Raw genomic sequence first — 23,672 nt, forward strand, 5'->3', positions numbered from 1 at the left:
GCATCTTTCTTGATGGTAAAATTTACTTACCGCCCACCAGTGCTGCAGTAACTCAAACTTTTTAGCGCAAGTGTCTTCAGATACTCTGGTAAATAGCCACAAGCTTATTTTCTTGACGTGGGTTCTAAATTTGTTGCGCAATTTAACAGCTACTTTTACTCTTACCATGGTCATTTTTCTTTACAGAGTTCCATACAATCACAAAATGTACCCCACATATTTCTTATGCCATCATACACAGCCACAACATTAAAACCACTGGCAGGTGAAGTGAATAACATTGATTATATTGTTACAATTGCACCTGTCAAGAGGTGAGACATATTAGGCAGCAAGTGAATTTTTAGTTCTTGAATGTCATGTGTTGGAAGCAGGAAGCAAAAAGATCTGAGTGACTTTGACAAGGGTCAAATAGTGATAACTGCTTCAGAGCATATCCAAAACGGCTAGTCTTGTCAGTGTTCCTAGCATGCAGTGGTTGGTACCTACCAAACGTGTTGCAAGGAAGGACAACCAGTGAACCAGCATCAGGGTTATTGATGCCCAAGGCTTATTGATGCACTTGGTGAGCACATCTGATCACTAATGGCAGTGACCTCTTTCTGCAGGATAATGCACCCTGCCACACTGCAAAAAATGTTCAGGAATGGTTTGAGGAACAAGACAAAGAGTTCAAGGTGTTGCTTTGGCCTCCACATTTCCTAGATTTCAATCTGATTGTGCACCAGTGAAATGTTTGTTTCGTACAAATGATTTCGTAGTAAATAAAAATTTCATTCGTCAATTCACGAATTTCGTCCGTAAACCATTCGGACTAAAATAGTACTGCGCATGCGCCCCAAAAAAAATCAAGGAGGGAGCCGGCATAGAAACCATTCCTACCTCTCCCCCCCCCGCATTAAAACCTAAAGGTTAAATCCTCCCGCATGCCCCTACTTGCAGCATGCAATAACAAATTTAAAACTACTAGTGACTGGGCCCCCCTTTAGTTAATTAGGGTTCCCACCCGCCGCTCGTGGGTAAGGACCTGGAGGAGACATTAGGTGCCCCCTATTATTTTTTTAATTAAGGTGTCCACCCGCTGCTCATGGGTGGTGACCAGGAGTGACATTAGGTCCCCCCTTTAATTAATTAGGATCCCCACCCGCCGCTCATGGGTGGGAACATGGGGGGGCATCAGGTCTCCCCCATTATTTATTTAATTAGGACATCAGGTCCCCCCAGTGGCGTAACTAGAAACCACCGGACACCGGTGCAAAAATTGCCCTGGGGCCCTCCCATACATCTACCCCCCAACCCATACATCCCCGCCCTCCCTCCCCACCCCCACACACATGCAGACAAACAGATACACATGCAGACACACACACAGACACACATACATGTAAACACACACATACACACAGACACACATACATACACACAAACACACACATACAGACAGACACACATACACACAGACACATAAATATAAACACACACACATACACACAGAGACCCATACATACAGACACACACACACACAGGCATACAGACACACACACACACACACACACACACAGAGATATACTGATATCACTCACATTCACAAACTGTTAAAAAACTTGAGTGACTTACCTGGGGTCCTGTGGCTGCCTCATGCTGATGGGAGGCTCTGACTCCCATGCTGATGGGAGTCAGAGCCCCCAGAGCAACTCTGACTCCCTCCTTTCCTCCTGCATGGTGCTCTGTTGGCTGGGAGAAAGTGACGGCTTGCTCCCAGCTCTGACGTCATCACTGGGGCCTGGTCGCGCTGACTTGGCCCCAGGAAATCCATTGCTATCGGGTGGCCCAAGAGCATGGTGGTCGACATGGTGGTCGACAGGGTGGTCGGGCCACCTGGAATGATGTTAATTCCGCCAGTGGGTCCCCCCATTATTTATTTAATTAAGGTCCCCACTCGCCGGTCATGGGTGGGGTCTGGGAGGGACACCAGGTCCCCCTGTTAATATTAATAGCTCCCACCAGTGGGTCATGGGTGGGGGCATGGGTGGGCACTATGTCCCCCCCATTTTTAGTTATTTGTGTTCCCCACCATGGGGAAACGGAGGGGACCTGTGCCAAGTCCCCCCTTATTGCACTAGTAGTTTTAAATGTAGTTTTTAAATGGCAAATTTAACCTACCTTTTCTTAATATGGGGGTCATAGTGACCCGCAAAGGTTTTCATGCCGGGGTGGGGTGGGGTGTTTGAATTAATATTTATTACAAGGAGGGAGCTGTTAGTGATGGTGGCTCCCTCCTTGCTTTTTTCCCCATGCATGCACAGTGTTATTTTCTCTGTGCTGTGGGGGTTAATTGCCCTGCAGCACGGAGTCTATTAAACGAATGAAACGAAAAGGTAATGCATTCGGAATTTGCCCTTTCGATTAGTTTATTTTTCGTATGTAGGGCTTTCGTTTACATTTTAGTAAACGAATACAGATGTTTAAACAGCAATTGGATAAATACTTGCAAAAACATAACATACAGGGATATAATTTCTAATTAGTGGGGTAATAGCTGCTTGATCCAAGGAGATATCTAACTTTTATTTTGGGGTCAAAAAGGATTTTTTGCTAATTTGTTGCAAAATTGGAAGCGATTCCACTGTTTTTTTGTGTCTTCCTTTGGATCAACAGCAAAAATCAAATGTGAGGAAGGCTGAACTTGATGGACGCAAGTCTCTTTTCAGCTATGCAACTATGTAACTATGTAATACAAATCTTTACAAAAAAAGTGAACATTATCAATTTTAGCTGTATTCTAGTAATTATAAACAATTTATTCACAAAATAAGTTTGAATTATTTTGACATTGACGTTTTTACTTCAAACATCAATTACCATTGCAATGGCATCTTATGTGTGGCTGGCTGAGAATGACAGGATTTTTAATAACAGCTGGTGACATTCAAACTTCTCTCTTGAGTCACAGGCCAGCAAGCACAATTATATTCCATTTTTTCATTTTCTGTTTCTTTTATTTTTATAATAATGTACCATTAGCGATACGAACTCAACATCAAAGGGGGAGAATCACTAGATTGCCATTTAAAATTGTGCATGATTTTTTCTATTTATTTTTTTGCTTAATTAAGCTTTGGTCTTAACTTTTCTGTTTTCTGTAAAGAGATTTGCAAGCCTGTTTTTTTAACAGAGTGGTTCAAAGGTTTTCAGCAGAGAGAGAGTAGTGAATTTTACAGTCCATTTGCGTTACATCAAGGTGTAAGGATGCATTACTGTTCCCACGGTGTTACAAAAGGAGCTTGGATACATTCCAATTTAATCTTCTCAAAATAATGTTACAGCTGGCTCACTTTTGGAGTAAACGTTGAAATGTGTCTCCCAAGATTCAGAACTGAAACTGCAGCAATTCAGCTGTCAGTGTGAGCTGTCATTTATGGAGCACTTAGTGCCCCACAAACACATCACAATCTGCTTATGTGTATGCTCTGACATAACTAGATTCATCAGTTTAGCTGCAATTGACCGATAATCAATACTTCATGTTCTATGGTGCAAAACTGAAATTAGTATAGATTTTCTGACTGTAGCTTGTTTAAATTATTCAAACATTTACTTGAAGTTATGCTAGTTTTCCTATTACAGATCCTATAAGTAATGGCTCGATGTTTAACCGGATGATGTCACCAGGGCAAATAGCAGAAGCTGTTTAATTTCAGATACTCTTTATCTGCTGGTTATTAGGATTAGGAATACAAGTTTGTATTCCCTCTTCCAGGTTTTTCTATATATTTATATATATACATACACAAAATGTATTGTTTCAATACACATCTGAAAACCGAGAGAGTGCTCCTTTCTTCAAACGATTACATCAACATTTTGACCCTCCTGGGTCTTTATTAAGATATATAGGTCCCCCTCCAGCTTGCATTAAAAATTTCTCTGCAGCTGTGACTACCATCACCAGTGGATAACAGTTTGTACATAGCCCTTAGACTGCAGTGCAGGCGTCTCAGCATATTGACACTGAGATGGATAGCAGGTTCAGGTGATGATTTATATTCAAATTGGCAAGAGGGTGCAGAAAGGAAGGCTATGCACCTCTCTCTTGCTCCCTCAGGTTTACACCCAGGGTGTCAGGGTACCTGTGGTCTCTACCTCCGAAAGAGGTAGAGACTTAGCTGTTCCTCCATCCAGACGGTCTGATGGCTCCCTTCCCCGCGGTCTATCCGGTCATGCTAGGCCGGCCGCGAGGGAGTGACTGCCTTTTACAGCATCTAGGCAGGAAGTAGTCATCAGGACACTCCCCCGGAACAACCTGTCAGTCAATGGCTGCAGGACCAATCAGGACGCCTTGGGGGCGTGGTTACTGCTCTGAACAGGGTATTTAACAGAGCTTCTTTCATTAGCTCATTGCCCTGTCGTGGTTCTAGCTTGTTCTAGTCACTCAGTGCTTGTGTATTCTATTATCCCTTTTGGTTTTGACCCGGCTTGTTTACCTTACTCTGCTTATCTCTGTTACCCTTGATTCGGCTTGTCTCTCGCTTACCTGTCTTCTGTTACCCTCGACCTCGGCTTGTCTTTGACCATTCTATACTGTACTACTTACGTTAGTCCGGCCATTCTAAGGTCCGGTATACGTATCTGGCTACTGTTTGTACTCTGCGTGTTGGATCCCTGTCCCGATCCTGACATTACGACAGGGCCAATGGATCCTGCAAGTACAAACGGTCAGCTGGCTGCTCCTGATCCTAGGTTTGAAGCCATGGATCACAGAATGGATCAGATGGCGCTTGCGCTACAGGCTCTATTAGCTTGTGCCAATAACCCACCAGAGGAGATACGTAATACCCCTGTTTCTCCTGTCGGTTCAGGTCTAGAGGTAGCCACAGTGGGTGCTTCTTCTCACATTACCCCCCCAGTACGCTATGGTGGGGCTCCTGAGAAGTGTTGTGGTTTTTTAAACCAAATTAGTATCCACTTTGAATTGCAACCTCGCTCTTATCCTACAGATAGGGCAAAAGTAGGATTTATTATCACCCTACTCATTGAGAAAGCTCTGAGATGGGCCAACCCACTATGGGAGAACGATAATCCATTAGTTTATAACTATAACGCATTTGTAGCTGCTTTTCGAAGAACATTTGACCCTCCAGGTAGAAAGGTTAATGCAGCCAGATTACTGTTGCGCCTGAGACAGGAGAACCAAACACTGGTGGATTATGCACTAGAGTTCAGGTCTCTGGCGGCAGAAATCAAGTGGAATGAGCAGGCGTATATGGATGTATTTTTGAATGGCCTATCTGATGTAATCCTTGATGAGGTTTGTGGCGAAACCGAACTCGCCACATGTCCTTGGAGGGGGCTGCTTGCCCGCCTCTTGCCTTTGGACTATGGACCAGACCTTATGTGAATGTGTTAACCCAGATAGTTATGCCATGGAGCCCATTCGTGTAGTTAAAGACTTCGGCTCCGTGGCGAGTGAACTGTGTGAGTAGGATCTGCGCGCTATTCGGTAGTTTTGTGCGCGCAGATCCCAGCTATCTGGGGATATGTGAAATGTCTGTGTGTTATGGATAAAAAGTAACTTTCTGTATTTTAAAGTATTTTACGTCTTTTACTGTCTTTTTGTCTGCCATGTGGGTAATGGAGTTTTGCCTCAGTCCTTGGAGATAATTAGATTCCTTCCTCAATTATCTCCAGGCCAGAGGGGAGGGATTGTGAGGCATTGTGGGAGGTAACCGGTCTGAGCTGGAAAGTCATGCTAACAGGGGTTTTAAAAGATACTTTACTAACTTTTGAACCCCTGGTCTGATTCATGCCATTTTTTAATATGTTGTTCCCCTGAATGGATTGATTGTGGATATGTATTTTTATGTGAATGTGATGTATGGTTTTAGAGTTATGAAAGTTGGGTAGAAAGTATGTTTTAACTGTATGTGTAATTGGGTTAAGTGTTAATCTAAGGGGAGGAGATGTGTGGGAGGTAACATCTATGCTATTGGATATTTTACACCTCCCCTGTGGGCAGGCTTAAATGTGTAAGATGGAAATAAAAGCCAGGCTGGATGTGCCAGTCCAGAGCTCCTGTTTTACCCTCAAAGTGATGTGTCGTCTCATTATTGGGGGGAAGGATTTATGGCATGCTGTTCCAGTTGACTGCTAGGAGTACAAGCCTATTCGTATGGTTCCTATTCAATGGTCTACAGCATTCCTATGCTTGAGAAGGTTCATATGCTGCATCGGTTCGGTGATTGTGGTGTCTGCCAGAGTGCTTGGAGTCCTCAGGAAGCACTAGGAGCATCCATTAACGGAGGTACCAAGTCGGGGTGCCAGGTGATCCGTTACATTGGTGGCAAGCGGTGGGATGGCGTCCTAGTGCGAGGTAAAGCAGCTCAGAGACACTGTTTGGATTTACAAATTGAGGGCAACGCTAGCACTCGTGCAGCGCCCCTGGGAGCAGACTAATATGGAAGGTTCTAGCTCTGGAGATGATTGGCTGGCCGAGGTGAGGCAGCGAGTGGCCGAGTATGGGGATGATATACCCATGGAGACACGCCGGGTGATCTGGAACCAGGTCATGGCCGAGCGAAACACAAGGCTGGACCGAGAATTCCGGTTGGCGAAAGAGAGGAAGTATGCTCAGCAGCAGGAGCGTTACAGCAGCCGAGTAGAGGCTGCATCCGAGGAGGTTAGCCGTCCTTCCCTGAGGCGGCGGGAGGAACCCGAAGTGGGGGTCCTCATAGACTGGTCCTGTGAGGAACCACAACAGGCAGGTAGAGATGGGACCAAGGTCTCTCCACCGGGATGCTGGGCAGCCGGCCCAGATCCCCAGCAGCAGCCAGAGTTGCCAGGTGGGGAAGCAGGTGGCCCTTACTCACAAATGTTGAGGGGCCTCACGGATTGGTCCTGGGAAGACCCACAGATGGCAGGTGGAGATGGGACTGCGGTCTCTCTACCGGCCCTACAGGGATGCTGGGCAGTCGGCCCAGATCCCCAGCGGCAGTGTGCGTTACAGGGAGCTGAAAGTGCCGTTCTTGCTCCCCAGCGGCAGTCTACGGTGCAGGGAGAGGAGCCTGTTATCCCCTCTCCCCAGCGGTTGAAGGTGTGTAAGGGAGAGGAGTTTGTTATTCCCTCTCCCCAGCGGCAGCACGGCTCACCAAGGGGAGACAGTAAGCCCCTCACCAGCGCAGATGGGACCGTGGTCTCTGCGCCCTGCCTACAGGGAGTACAGAGGGTCAGCCCTGCTCCCCAGCGGCTGAAAGTGTGTAAGGGAGAGGAGTTTGTTACCCCCTCTCCCCAGCGGCAGCTTAGCACACCAAGGGGAGACAGTAAGCCCCACACCAGCGCAGATGGGACCGTGGTCTCTGCGCCCAAGTTACAGGGAGCTGAAGGGGCCGTCCTCCCTCCCCAGCGGCAGTGTGATTTGTTGGGAATTGGGAGCCCAGTCTCCATTCCCCAGCGGCAGAGTATCCAGCAGGGAATGGAGAGCCCAGCCCCCTTTCCCCCTCAGCAGGACTCTGTGCTGGGAGGAGAGACAGTCGGTCTCCCTCCGCAGAGACGGGAAGTATGTATGGGAGAGGAGATTGTTACCACCTCTCCCCAGTGGCGGATCATTAATGTACAGGGAATAGAGAGCCCAGTCTCCATTCCCCAGCGGCAGAGTGTTCTAATGGGAGAGGAGCTGGTTACCACCTCTCCCCAGCGGCAGCTTAATGTACCAGGGGGAGACTGTAAGCCCCACACCTGTGCAGATGGGACAGTGGTCTCTGCACTTCCAGCACAGGGGGTAGGGACGGTCGGTCCTGCCCCCCCACGACAGGGCTGTTTAGCCAAAGGGGAGACAGTCTGTCTCCAGCAGCAGAGCTGTGTACCCAGAGGGGAGACGGTCGGTCTCCCCCTCCCACAACCAGGCTCCAATCAGGCTACTTCAGTGGTAGCACTGGCACCAGGGCAGAGTACCGCTGGTCTCTGCGCACTCAGCAACCCACCAAGGCAGACTACCAGTCCCCCACACAGCCGTGGTGAGGCACCTGGACCTGGACAAAGTTCTCCTCTACCCAGGTGTAGTAACCAGTTATTGTAGGTGGGAGGTACTGCTGTTTGTGCTTCATGGGTGGGTTGCTGGACTAACCAGGGCACTGACCGGCAGGAGGTCAGATACCCTGTTAGTCTGGGGGGTAAAGGGGAGAAGTGTGGCGAAACCGAACTCGCCACATGTCCTTGGAGGGGGCTGCTTGCCCGCCTCTTGCCTTTGGACTATGGACCAGACCTTATGTGAATGTGTTAACCCAGATAGTTATGCCATGGAGCCCATTCGTGTAGTTAAAGACTTCGGCTCCGTGGCGAGTGAACTGTGTGAGTAGGATCTGCGCGCTATTCGGTAGTTTTGTGCGCGCAGATCCCAGCTATCTGGGGATATGTGAAATGTCTGTGTGTTATGGATAAAAAGTAACTTTCTGTATTTTAAAGTATTTTATGTCTTTTAATGTCTTATTGTCTGCCATGTGGGTAATGGAGTTTTGCCTCAGTCCTTGGAGATAATTAGATTCCTTCCTCAATTATCTCCAGGCCAGAGGGGAGGGATTGTGAGGCATTGTGGGAGGTAACCGGTCTGAGCTGGAAAGTCATGCTAACAGGGGTTTTAAAAGATACTTTACTAACTTTTGAACCCCTGGTCTGATTCATGCCATTTTTTAATATGTTGTTCCCCTGAATGGATTGATTGTGGATATGTATTTTTATGTGAATGTGATGTATGGTTTTAGAGTTATGAAAGTTGGGTAGAAAGTATGTTTTAACTGTATGTGTAATTGGGTTAAGTGTTAATCTAAGGGGAGGAGATGTGTGGGAGGTAACATCTATGCTATTGGATATTTTACACCTCCCCTGTGGGCAGGCTTAAATGTGTAAGATGGAAATAAAAGCCAGGCTGGATGTGCCAGTCCAGAGCTCCTGTTTTACCCTCAAAGTGATGTGTCGTCTCATTATTGGGGGGAAGGATTTATGGCATGCTGTTCCAGTTGACTGCTAGGAGTACAAGCCTATTCGTATGGTTCCTATTCAATGGTCTACAGCATTCCTATGCTTGAGAAGGTTCATATGCTGCATCGGTTCGGTGATTGTGGTGTCTGCCAGAGTGCTTGGAGTCCTCAGGAAGCACTAGGAGCATCCATTAACGGAGGTACCAAGTCGGGGTGCCAGGTGATCCGTTACAAGGTTGCTACCAGAGAACTCCCTGAGAATTTAGAGGATTTAATTTCGTTCATCTCTCGTATAGATGAACGTCTAAGAGAGAGACAGAACACTCGAGAGGGGAACCAGAGACCTTCTTTTAGGTTAGCTCCCGCTGTTCCAAGTCCTGACTCCACGATATCCTTGCTTACTGAACCTATGCAGATAGGGTATACCCGCCTCTCTGAGGAGGAAAGACAGCACAGGAGAAGAGAGGGTTTGTGTATGTATTGTGGAGCCAAGGGTCATTTACTCTCGAACTGTTCTAACCACCCGGGAAACGCTCACACCTAAGTCTCTCTAGAGGACAGGCCTTGGGTGTTTCTATTTTGTCCTCTACTCCTGATTATAAAGATCACAGGCTTCTGCTACCAGTTTCCTTAACTTGGGGGAAGGAAGTAGTAAGGGCTATGGCATTGATAGATTCCGGTGCTGCTGAGAATTTTATCGACCAAGCCTTTGCTAGTAAGAACAATTTCCCATCCCAGCTAAGGGAGACACCTTTGGCCGTTGAGGCCATAGATGGTAGACCACTACTAGACCCTGTTATCTTCCGTGAGACCATACCCATTAATTTAAATGTGGGTATCCTACACGTGGAGAATTTATCTCTTCTGCTCATTTCGTCTCCTTCCGTTCCCATAGTTCTGGGGTACCCATGGTTGAAAAAACATAACCCTATTATCGATTGGGAGTTAGGAGAGATACTCTCGTGGGGCCAGGGCTGCCAGGATAGGTGTTTGTGCAAGGTTTCTCCATTAGCTAATATTAACATACCGGAGAATCCTACTCAGTCCACAGAAAGACAAATACCAGACCTTTACCTAGACTTAAGGGCAGTGTTTGACAAGAAGAATGCCGATTCTTTGCCTCCACACAGGTCATTTGACTGTAAGATTAAGCTTCTACCCGGCACTATGCCTCCGAGGGGCCATGTATATCCTTTGTCTGTTCAGGAAAACTCGGTTCTAGAAGAGTATATTCGGGAGAATTTAGAAAAGGGATTCATCAGGAGGTCTTCTTCTCCGGCCGGGGCTGGGTTCTTTTTCATTAAGAAGAAGGATGGCACGCTGAGACCTTGTATCGATTACCGAGGCTTGAATAAAATAACTGTCAGAAATGCCTATCCTATCCCACTGATTACCGAGTTATTTGATCGTCTTAAGGGCTCCAAAATCTTCACCAAGTTAGATCTCAGAGGGGCTTACAATTTGGTGAGAATCCAGCAAGGTCACGAGTGGATGACGGCATTCAATACCCGGTATGGCCATTACGAATACACTGTTATGCCATTTGGACTATGCAATGCTCCTGCAGTATTTCAAGATTTGATTAATGAGGTACTTAGGGAGTTTCAGCATGATTGTGTTATTGTTTACCTGGACGACATACTAATACACTCTAAGGAGATTGAGACTCACCATAGACAGGTCAGAAAGGTATTACACAAGCTGCTGCAACATGGTCTATATTGCAAATTGGAGAAGTGCAGTTTTGATCAGTCTCAGGTAGACTTTCTTGGATACGTGATTTCTGGGGAGGGTTTTAAAATGGATCCTGTAAAACTTCAATCTATTTTAGACTGGCCCTTGCCCAAAGGACTCAAGGCTATCCAAAGGTTTATTGGTTTTTCCAACTACTATAGGCGCTTCATTAAAGGATACTCCTCTATCATTGCGCCTATTACCAATATGACCAAACAAGGGGCTGATACTAAGTTCTGGTCTAAGGAAGCTCTGGGTGCTTTCAAGACTCTCAAGGAACTTTTTGCCTCGGCTCCCATTCTAGTCCATCCTGATACGACTCTGCCTTTCTTGCTCGAGGTCGATGCCTCTGAGACAGCAGTTGGGGCTGTTCTGTCTCAAAGGTTAGGGGTGGATAAACCGTTACACCCTTGTGGTTTCTTCTCTAAGAAATTTTCTGGGCCTGAGAGCAGATATGACATCGGGGAAAGGGAACTGTTAGCAGTCATTAAAGCCTTAAAGGAGTGGAGACATTTGTTGGAGGGGACCCTACACCCTATTACGATTTTGACGGACCACAAAAACTTGTCCTATATTGGGGAGGCTAAGCGCTTATCCTCTAGACAAGCTCGTTGGTCCTTATTCCTGACTCACTTCAATTATGTACTGACTTACAGACCTGGTTCTAAAAACTCTAAAGCCGATGCATTATCTCGCCAATATGAACCTTCTACTGTACCTGAACCAGTTCTTTCTTCTATAGTTCCGAAATGCAATATCATTGCTAATACGAATCTCAGGATTCATTCTCCATTACTGGCCGAGATCATTAAGTTGCAACATCTAGCACCTAAACAGACTCCTGCGGGCCGTCATTTCGTTCCTCCTGCTCTTCAACTGGAACTTTTACAGTGTTTACATAATAGCAAGATGGCGGGACATCCTGGTATTCGCAAAACTTACGCGTTGATCTCAAAGGACTTCTGGTGGCCTGCTTTACGGAGGGACATTGAGGAGTTCATCGCTGCATGTGAAGTTTGTACTAAAACCAAACAACCCCATACGCTTCCATGTGGATTCCTGCAACCCTTGGAGGTTCCAGAAAAACCATGGTCCTGTTTGGCCATGGACTTTATTGTCGATCTACCTATCTCTAAAAGACAGACTGTTATCCTCACCGTGGTTGACAGGTTTACTAAGATGGCACACTTCATTCCCCTGCCTAAACTCCCGTCTTCTCCCGAATTGGCAGAGATATTCGCTAAGGAGATTTTTCGCCTACATGGGATACCCTCTCAAATTGTATCGGACAGAGGCTCCCAATTTGTTTCCCGCTTTTGGAGGTCCTTCTGCTCTCAACTTGGTATTAAAATAAACTTTTCTTCTGCCTATCATCCTCAGTCTAACGGAGCTGCTGAACGTACCAACCAGAAAATTGAACAATATTTACGATGCTTTGTTTCTGAACACCAGGATGATTGGGTCGGTTTGATTCCTTGGGCGGAGTTTGCACACAACAATCTCGTTTGCGATTCTACTCATTCAAGCCCCTTCTTCATGAATTATGGTTTTCATCCGTCTATTCTTCCTTCGGATTCCCCTTCCCAGGGGGTGCCGTCGGTTGATGTTCATGTTGACAATTTGAGGAAGTTGTGGGATCAAACTCGACAAATCCTTGTGCACAACTCTATGTTGGTCAAGAAACACGCTGATAAACGTAGAAGGGCGGCTCCGGTCTTTGTTCCAGGTGATAGGGTATGGCTGAGCACGAGGAACATCCGTTTAAAAGTGCCCTCCATGAAGTTCGCTCCTCGTTATATTGGACCCTACAGGGTGCTGACCCGTATCAATCCAGTTGCGTATCGTTTAGCTCTTCCTAATACCTTACGCATCCCGAACTCGTTTCACGTTTCATTGCTGAAACCACTCATATGTAACAGATTTTCCTCCACAATAGCCCCTCCTCGCCCCGTTCAGGTGGAGGGTCAGGAGGAGTATGAGGTTAACTCTATTATTGATTCTCGAATCTCCCGGGGGAGAGTACAATATCTGGTTGATTGGAAGGGATATGGTCCTGAGGAGAGGAGTTGGGTACCTCAGGAGGATGTTCATGCTCCCCGTCTCCGCAGGGCGTATCACTCTCGCTTCCCATCTCGTCCCGGTTCATTCCGCCCGGTGGGCGTATCTGAGAGGGGGGGTACTGTCAGGGTACCTGTGGTCTCTACCTCCGAAAGAGGTAGAGACTTAGCTGTTCCTCCATCCAGACGGTCTGATGGCTCCCTTCCCCGCGGTCTATCCGGTCATGCTAGGCCGGCCGCGAGGGAGTGACTGCCTTTTACAGCATCTAGGCAGGAAGTAGTCATCAGGACACTCCCCCGGAACAACCTGTCAGTCAATGGCTGCAGGACCAATCAGGACGCCTTGGGGGCGTGGTTACTGCTCTGAACAGGGTATTTAACAGAGCTTCTTTCATTAGCTCATTGCCCTGTCGTGGTTCTAGCTTGTTCTAGTCACTCAGTGCTTGTGTATTCTATTATCCCTTTTGGTTTTGACCCGGCTTGTTTACCTTACTCTGCTTATCTCTGTTACCCTTGATTCGGCTTGTCTCTCGCTTACCTGTCTTCTGTTACCCTCGACCTCGGCTTGTCTTTGACCATTCTATACTGTACTACTTACGTTAGTCCGGCCATTCTAAGGTCCGGTATACGTATCTGGCTACTGTTTGTACTCTGCGTGTTGGATCCCTGTCCCGATCCTGACACAGGGAAATCAGGACTTCAGAACCCCTCTTTCTCCCTGAGACTGGTGAGCTGTTGGCAAGGAGAGTGAGGAATTGGATGTTTGTATCAGGCTTGTGGTCCTTATGGTTACCATCTCTTTATAGCCTGTTTTACCTGTCTTGGCACCTGGAGTGCCATCAATCTGCCTCAATTCCAATCTATAGTGTGGGCCATTGTGTATGCTTTGTAAGCTGACAATCGTTGGGAAAACTTTTGATACAGTCATCAAATGGTTAACGGAACACTTCATATTATAATGTGCATATAGTGCAATCTGGCTTAAAATGTTGTTGTCATTTGGTCTACACACTTGAATCAGTCTAACTAAGGAAGTTCACACAGCTGTATTCAGTAGAACAACAACATTTCATTTCAGATACAAATAGAGAAAATAAAACTTGTATTAATAACATTGTATGTATGTAATACCAATACGCATATTTTATGGTATTTAGTAAATAAGATTAAGACAAGCATTGTGAATCAATTTAAAAGGGGTGGTGAAGCAAATCCATTTTTATTTGCTGTTTATTTAGTAGACGGTAAAACATGGAAAAACACTTGAATATCCACAACAGGAAACAGATTCTTTTTGACAGTAATAACTCATTCAGATTAGATTCAGTTTTGGAAAATAGTTCTCAACAGGAGATATAGTAGTGGGGTACAGTAGATGGAAAGAGGTGAGAGACTTAATCTGTTTTCTTCCATTCGATTATTTTTTATCTGCTGGAAATTGAAATATTGATCCATAACGTGCTGTTTGGAAATGAAGCCATCTGAAATAAAGGTAAACTTGAGCAGTAGGATTCTATTTTTTGAAGTTTGATGCTAAATCAGAAAAAAACAAAACATTTCACTTTTATAAAAGATCAATTCCATACTAACTGCTTTGGAATAGGTTGGCGCTATATAAATGCCTAAACTAACAATAAAAATAATAATAATAATAATATTACCCAACAATGAAACCAGGATGAATGGGTCATTGGATTTATTAACAGACATACTAATGTAATTCTGGATTCCAAAGTTCAAAGTGTTTGTCATGTGGCTTTTACGTGCTATGCAACTACCGGACAGCAGCATGAATGGTCACTTCCTTGTGATTACTGAAATGACTGGTCACTGCCAAATGGTCACTATCATGACTGGTCACTGCCAGCAAATAAGATAATTAATGGGCACAAATATAAAAATTAAGAATGGGTGCAGAGAAGCAGCTCTTTCAGAGTGTCCTCATATCTGTGTGGTGATGAACCAATATGAAAGGTAGCAGGACAGAAACATAATATAGTGTAGTATTTTAAATAACTGGTGAATTAAATCAAGAAAAATATTACTTACAATTTTCTGATGCTCATGATCAGCTCCATGATATGTGCGCCTGGGCGGTATGATCCCCGTTGGATATATTGCAGAGATGGTTCCTTGTAGAAGGGTGTTCCAGACCAAAAGATGATTTGTGATGCCCAGCGTTTACCAGTATTTTCATTCAATTTTCAATATTGAAGTAATGGGAGTTCACCGGTATATAAAATGAAAATAAAACAGAATATAGTGCTGTTTCAGTGGGATAAAAATAAATAAAAAGAGGTATACTCACATAAGGAGAGGAAAAATATAGGTTTTGCTCAATCCCACACAGCGTAGGTGGTATATTCACCATCAAGAAAATAATTGTGATTATTTGTTTTGCCCATTTTCGGCATTCCTTATGCCCACATTTATGTACGGGGTTCAGTCACCTCAGTACAATGGGGTTTTGGTAACACTGACAAACTCTATGGTTTGGTGCTGTAACCGAATCTTGCATGGTTAGTGCCAGGTCTAAACAGAACATGCCCCATCCAAGATATATTATGTCATCTTGGATCTCCAAGACTTTTAAACCACTTCTTTATCAGCATTTTATAAAGACATAGAAAGTGTTTACATGTTGTTTGTTCGTCCACCCACTGTAAAGCTCTGTGGAATTGTTGGCGCTTTATAAATAATAATAATAATAATAATAATATGGTTTTGAAAGAGTGCGAAACCATTTTTATTATTTTTCTCCGTACATTACTGGATTGTGGGTCCTGTGGTCTTTTGCTCCCTTCTTAAGGTGATGTGAGATGGCACACTGCTTATCTATATATTTTATCTGAACTAGCTGAGACAGAGATTGCATATTCATTGATGTTTGGTGAAAGCTGATATGCCAGGCTGCATTAGAAGAACAGTGAGGAGGATGGAGGTGAATTCAGGACATGGAAATCATTAGTTATGCAGGTTTTGTCCTGTGTGGCACCGAACTTAGCTTTGTAGATGGATAATAGTCTCTAACCTATAATGCAAATATGTTTAAAACAATTACACTGACTGAAGAACAAAAGTTCTTCACTATAAGTATTTCTGAGAGAAATATTAAATGATCCTGAACTTGTGTATGTCACAGATCCACTTTAAACATTGTTACCACTTATAAAACCATATAAAATCCCATTTATACATGGCAAAGGCTTCAACGGAATGTTTGAAAAGAAATATGATTCCTATTAAGGCGGCATTATAGAGTGTTGAAAGCAATATTTTATTTCTGATTTATTTAATTAATACGCACACCATTTCATGCTGTAGGCATTTATTATTTGAGAGGGAGCATTTATCTTTTACTAGCTGTCAGTCATATTCTTTGTCGCACCAATATCCCGGAGGAGCCGAGGGTGTCCTGATATATACAGACATTTTAATATGAAAAGAATCAATTGAATGGGTCAAAGAAAAAAAGAAAAATCCACATATCAAACAATTGTGCTGCTGCTGTTTTATTATTATTTTTTGTCAGAATTCTCTCCAAGTTCTTGATTAAAGCACATGAGGGACTAGATAAGCCTTTTAAGAAGAATTATGGATATAATTAAATTAATGAGTAATTATAATAAAAATGATGTTACTGAGTACATGTTCTCTAATGCCAGGGATTGCATGATCGCAGTTAAGGAAACTTATTTCTATATCACAAAACAAATGCCAGTGTTAGATGTAGTTAGTAAAAGGTATTACAAGACTTAAAGGGATGCTCCAGGCACCAAAATAATTTCATCTAGATGAAGTTGTTATGGTGCCAGGAGGGCTCTGGAGGCCCTCTTACCTGAAGGTGTTAAACCGTTCTCAAACGGTTTTACCCGTAAATTTCCACCAGCGCCGGTCTCCACTTCCACTATCTGCTTCCGGCTTCTGAATTTTCACATTCAGGAAGCGAAGAGTGTTGCAGAGCGGGCAATCCCCATTCACTAAACTGGCTTGCAAAAGGTACGAGGTACGGGTAAGAGAACCTCCAGGGGCCTCCTGGAACCATAACAACTTAATTTAGCTGAAGTTATTTTGGTGCCTGGAGTGTCCCTTTAATTTAGAAGAAACTAAATTGTAATGTTAGGGGTCTATTCACCAAGTAGTCAGTTGTGGTATGTGAAAAAGTGACTTTTCTACTCATCTATTTTGTCCCAGTTTTTGATAGTTGATTTTCAAGGTCACCAGAATTCCCTGTTTAGTGAATAGACCCCAAGGCTTCAAACTTTTCTGTAAGCTTACAGATATGTATTATTCATTATCGAACAGTATATAATGCATTTTTATGTAACTATGTTTTATTTTTTTATTTTTTATCATATTGTACATTTTATATCCTACATGTATTTATTTGTAAATTCAAAATGAAAATAAAAATGATAATGCGATTTTGATTTATAACTGGAAAGCATAATTCTGCAACAAATGTTTCTCTTTAAATACAGGAAGAAGTCGGGAGGCTTCAGCGTGCGTTAGGAAAACGCAATGATGGGTCTTTCCTGCTTGAAAGGTAAATGTTCACAGGCATCATTTCAAATAATAACGCTCATCAATGGACTGACAGAGCATTTTAACACACGCACCTCTGAACACTCAGAAAACTAGACACCAGCCTTGTACCATTTACACACAATGGGCTTATGTGACATTTATTTTCTGTCTAATGTTTCCAGTGTGATAGGAAACAGGAACAAACCGGTGTTTAATTAGTTTGCAAACTTTATCTTTCACATAATACATGTTAACATGAAATCATTTGGTGGAACCTTAATTGGTTTTTACTGACTGTATTTTTAGAAGAAAGGGTTCTGTAATTGAACAATTGTCACACGTTGTCACCCCCTCCTTTCTATGTCAGTGAATCAAGCTATCTTCTCTCCCTTAAACATTTTGTTTGCCGCACGTAGTTTTCTGAGTATGTGTGAGGACCTGCAATAGGTGAAGTGTCTTCTATTTAGAATACGATAAAGACTATTTTTATATGTGTTGGTGTTAGTAAACTCAAGGAGAATTTTCACTTAACACTCATTATAGTGAATTAAAAAGTGAGTTGCAAAACCAAGGTAAAGCTATAGTAATAATTAATCAAAACTTTGCAATTCAGTAATAATACAACCAGTGGTGTATCCTGGTTTTGTGCTGCCCTAGGCAGGACAAAACTCAGGCGGCCCCCCTCCCCCCGCGCCACCCCCACCCAACCTTTCCCCCCGCCCCGCATTCTAAATACACACACACACATTCACTGACAGATACGCATACACTAGCTAACAGAAATACACACTCGCTAACAGAAATACACACTCGCTAACAGAAACACACACACACTAACAGACACACTCACACTCAGTAACAGACAAACACACTCACTAACAGACACACACTAACAGACACAAACTAGCAGACACACACACTCACTAACATACACACACACAGGCAAACACACACTAACACACACACACACTAACAGACACACACACACACTAACAGACACACACACTAACAGACACACACACACACACACTAACAGACACACACACTAACAGACACACACACTAACAGACACACACACTAACAGACACGGACACACACTAACAGACACACACACTAACAGACACAGACACACACACTAACAGACACAAACACAGACACACTAACAGACACAGACAGAAACACTAACAGACACAGACAGAAACACTAACAGACACACACACTGACACACGCACACACTAACAGACACACACACTAACAGACACAGACACACACTCGCCCACCCACATTAACACATTTTTTTAAAATTTATTTTTAAGACATTTTTTTTTATTTTTTTTTAAGACATTTTTTTTTTTATTTATTTTTAAGACATTTTTTATTTATTTATTTTTAACAAATGTTTTTATTTATTTAACACCCCCCCAGCCTCCTTACCTTTGGGAATGCTGGGGAGGGGTGGTCTCTTCCTCCCTGGTGGTCCAGTGGCTGCTGGGCGATCGGGGGGCACTGCCTGGCGGGCGGCCGGCCGGCCGGCGAGGGAGCACTTCCCCTGAGCTGTCTGCTCAGCTCCCTCGCCAGCCGCAGAGTGAGGCTGGGAGCCGGAATATGACGTCATATTCCGGCTCCGGCTCCTAGCCTCACTCTGCGGCTGGCGAGGGAGCTGAGCAGACAGCTCAGGGGAAGTGCTCCCTCGCCGGCCGGCCGGCCGCCCGCCAGGCAGCGCCGCCCGATCGCCCAGCAGCCCGCCGGCATGTCTGTTAGCCGCAAGGCTAACAAGACATTTGCCTTGGGCATTTGGGGGCGGCTTTTTTTGCCGCCCCCTGGAAAATGCCGCCCAAGGCAAATGCCTTGTTTGCCTCGCGGCTAATACGCCCCTGAATACAACTACAATTATTTATATAGCGCCAGCATGTTCCGCAGTCATGTACAAAAGACAAACATGTCAAAACACATTTAACATACAGGACCAGTATGTGGACGGCCCTGTGCATACAAGCTTACAATCTCAATTTTACTACAATTTGTTGTTTAGTGAATAAACCCCATATTAATGACAAAGATCATATCAGATATGTATCAGGAAAAAGATTTTGTACTGGAATATATCTTTTACTCTGATTTCTGACTCAGATTCAACTTTATTATCACTGTACAGTGTATATACAAAAACAATGAAACACAGGCGGCCTTTGAACAGATCGAATTATCAAGCAATCTTCTTTCCCTTAAACATTTTGTTTGCCATGCGTAGTCTTCTGAGTATGTGTGAGGACCTGCAATAGGAGAAGTGTCTGCTATTTAGAATACGATAAAGTCTATTTGTATATGTGTTGGCGGTTAATAAAATATACAATAAATACAAAATTGACTCCTCAGTTTCAGCAAAAACTATAGATAAATGACCATTAATTGACTTGTCATTTTGCATCACATTTACATAAAATGGTAGATGTAAAAAAATAAATAAATCTTAAAATGGAATAGGAATAAGTGTAAATACTGTGGGGGGATGGAGGCATTTTTTTTTTTTGCACAGCCTTTCCCAATATATAGATATATAGATATTCATAACCACCATGAGACTTTTTCTACTGTTACATGTCAGCAGTAGAAGATAGACTCTCTTACATAGCTGTATACTACTGAATAGTGAACAGGCCAGCCAGGGTATTATTGGAAAATATGTAAATAAAGACTATATTAGTTAGAGACCATTTAACAAAGAACAATATTGGCTCTTAAATATTTGGCTCAATGCGGGGTCCTCAACTGATCAGTGGTCTTTTGAAGCCCCATTTAAGCTGTGACTTTCTGCCAGTACATTGGGAATATTCTCATGCAAGGGAAATATATCTTGCTTCCTTAATCCTTAATCCTTAATCCTCAAACCTTTCTTCCCTAGTATCTGCTATGGCATATGAACATTGGCTGTAGCTAAGAAAGATAATTTTTTTTTTTTGTTAATAACAATCCTACGGTCACTGGATAAAAGTCCATCTATTTATATTAAAAGTGGAATTTAGTCTGGTGATTTGAATATCTGAGATTTCAGCGGCCAGTTTGCTAAACCTAATAAGCCATGTCATTCTCAAGAAGAAGTAAATGTAGCTGTATCTAAGGTTATTCTGAATTGTAAAACAATTTCCTTGTATTCGTAAAGCCCAGAGAAGAGTCTTCTTATATATCCATCTTATTAGAAGATGAAGGAAAGTGCATTTCATTTTTTTCCACTAAGTAAGTAGAGAAAGGGGCATCTAAAAGTGGAGAGGAACCAAACAAAAGGGAAACAAGACAAAGAGATTAAGAAAAATAAATAATGTATCACTTTTTATTCTCATCTTATCTGGATGTAAGATCCAAGAACAAGAGCGACTCATTTTCATGTGATCAAAATAGTAAAAAATTAGAGATAAAGAAGAACAGGAATTAAAATGTGTCTCCATCTCCAGGAAGTGTGTTGCCCCAGGAAACAATATCACAGGATTGTTTGAAAAACATATTAGAAGAGCACAGAGATAAAATAAAGCTTGATGTGGCACAAAGGTTTGATGAAATAAAAAAATAAAAAAAATAGGGAGATACAACTAAAAGATGACAAATAGAAATTACAATCTCTCCAATTTGAGAGACTTGCTCTTAAGGATTCCTATAAATCCCTCAATTAAAAATTCCTGAAAATACAAGAGGAACTGGCTGGCATGGAAGACAGGGCGAGAAGCTGAAATCTGTGAATGCGAGGAGTTCCAAAGGACATTGCACAAGAGGAGTTAAAGTCATATCTCTTTGAATTCTTTCAGGAACTAGCATGTGAAACTGGATCTAAAGATAGTTTGTTTGAGAGGAATCATATGACTTCTCCATAATTCCTATTCATATACCAAGAGATGTTTTAATTCAGTTCCATAATTACAGCTACAAGGAAAGACAAATCTGGAAGTCTACAAATAATGTTGAAAAACAATCAAATACATTTTTAAATCTAAGAATAAATGCTGGACTTACCCTAACATACAAGATTTCTAAGAACAAAATTAAGGAACATAACTGAAGTGCTGATGATGGAAAACATTAAACATATGTAGAGGCATCTAGCTACCCTGTTGGTCACATGAAAAAAATAATAATAATAATTTCTACATGAGATCAACATGAGTTTAGAAGAACAGATAAAATAAGTAAAAAGTTGTTTCTCAGCAAGAAGGAGATTTTTTTTTTTTGACAAACATTTTCCACATATATTTTCATCTAATTAGGACACAAAGAGAAGAGGTGTTTTGATCATGATAAAAGATTCTATTTCATTTAAATTAGTTCACAAAATCTCTGACACAGGTGGGAAGTATTTGATATTGAGTTGTAAGATCGATAAATCTTTATACAGTTTAATTAATATCTATGCACTGAATGATACTCTGGCAAAATTTCTGGAAAAAAACAATGACACTTATTGAAAAAATTGCAAATGAATATAATTAATGCAAATCGATTTTTTTTTTTTTTTGTCAATCTGTATTTTATTGAGGTATATTAGATGGGATACAGAATAGAAAGAGGGAAATGTGCATTTAGGATACAGTATAGGATTTACTAACAATGGTATCTAACATTTCCTTAACATTTGTACCTCTTTTTTTTTTTTTTTGAGACAATCTTTATTTTTCAATTGAACAGCACTTTGTTACAGGACAGTATAGTTTTATCTTCTGAACCTCTAAGTCCTTAGATGCAAGGATAGTGCATTAACAACGTATTATATAACAATATAAACTGTGCCACATTTGCCGTTTCACTTTCTCCCTCAACTAGGCATGCTACTTGACCTTAGCGCCTAACGTCAATATCTGATCTTGCTTTATCACCCATGTTACCGAAAGGTTAATTTTTTCGCTAGAGTTCGAAAGGCTGTTATTCTCATTGCGCTTTGAGTGATCTCCCCTAGCTGTTCGGTGACCAGGTAAGTATTAATGGCATGTGTTCAGGGGTCAGTGATGTCCCAGTGTCCAGTCCGGTAGGTCTAGGAGCGATTATCCGCTCCCCTGTGGGGTGCTATTTCTCTGGAGGCCCGTAGTGGACAACTCTCCGTTAGCTGTCGGGTTTTGTGATCTCATATTGTGTGTCAACGTGGTCGAGAAAACTCGTCTGTCGCCCTCGTGTCCTCCCCCCCTAGTTGCGGAATGCCATGTCCAAGTCATTTGTCGGTCGAGTATCGGCCGAGCATGCAACGGGACTCATTGTGCCTCCTACATCTCCGTCTGAGCTCCGGTTGTGTGTCCTCTGTGATCCCCCTTTGTGCCTTGTTGTCTTCTATTAGGGAGTCATCCCTTAGTTCAGGCCTATCCATGGCCCCAGAATTCCCTCATCTACGCAGGTGCAGCTGGCAGAGGCTGGATTCCGCTCCGAACGATTTAGGGTTAGTGTCTGGGCAGGGGGCGAATTGGTTGTGTCTGTGTACTAAGGCCTGCGCCGGGATCGGACGAATGGGTAGGGGTTAAGCAAGGTGCTGCGGCCAATAGGTGTACATGGGATGAGGTGTAATTCCCCCCCTTGGTGCTCACCCAGGTCAAGGAGCCCGCCTCCATGCACCGCCCACGACTTTCTGTTTCTCAGCACGTCACTTGCCTCTTTCATCCACTTCAGGGCCCGATGGTGGGTTGGTCTCCCTGTGATCCGTGCATCTAGTGCCTAAGGTCTCATCTCTAGTTCCCGCTTCTGGAGATGTAGTCAATCCACGGTGCCCATGTCTGGAGGCATCGTTCGGTGGTCCCCTTCAGGGTCGCTGTGAGTGTTTCCATTCCGTGGATCTCTTCCACCTTATCCATCCATTGTTGGAGGTCGGGGATCTGCAGGGTGCGCCATCTGGCCGGGATGAGTAATTTAGCTGCGTTCAGTAGGTGTTTCGTGAGTGACCTTTTATATCTCAAAATGGGCATCTCCGTATGATGGAGGAGCATCTGAAGCGGTTGTAGTTGGAGGTCAGTGTCTATGATTACTGTGATCTGCGTATGGATCTGGGTCCAGTACTGAGTTATTTTCCTACAGGACCACCAAATGTGTAGATCCGACCCAACTGATTCTCCACACCTCCAACATAGGTCCGTGGCATCGTGGTGCATCCTGTGTAACCGCTTAGGGGTTCTATACCAGTTAGTCAACAATTTGTAGTTGGTCTCCTGTTGTTTGGAACACACAGAGCTTTGGTGCGTGAGTATATGGATTTTCGTCCACTGTTGTTCCGTGAGCACGACTCCCGTGGCTTCCTCCCAGCGTGCCATATATCTCGCAGGTTCTGGGCGGGCCGCCGTCTGGAGTAGAGCGTAAAGTGTGGAGACCCCCTTGCTCAGGTGCGTGCGTGCCCTGCAGAGTACTTCAAACTCCGTCAGGCTCT

General features: G+C 43.5%; 1 protein-coding gene across 1 annotated transcript in view; it reads left to right on the top strand.

Moving 5' to 3' along the window:
- Positions 1 to 23,672, top strand: part of SCHIP1 (schwannomin interacting protein 1) — a 431,576-nt gene that overhangs the window by 73,415 nt on the left and 334,489 nt on the right. Inside the window, exon 2 of the mRNA XM_063442583.1 lies at positions 17,242 to 17,306. Coding sequence (XP_063298653.1) covers positions 17,242 to 17,306 — 65 coding nt within the window. The remainder of the gene's footprint in view (positions 1 to 17,241; positions 17,307 to 23,672) is intronic.

Source organism: Pelobates fuscus, chromosome 2 (assembly GCF_036172605.1).
Source record: "Pelobates fuscus isolate aPelFus1 chromosome 2, aPelFus1.pri, whole genome shotgun sequence".
NCBI lineage: Eukaryota > Metazoa > Chordata > Amphibia > Anura > Pelobatidae > Pelobates > Pelobates fuscus.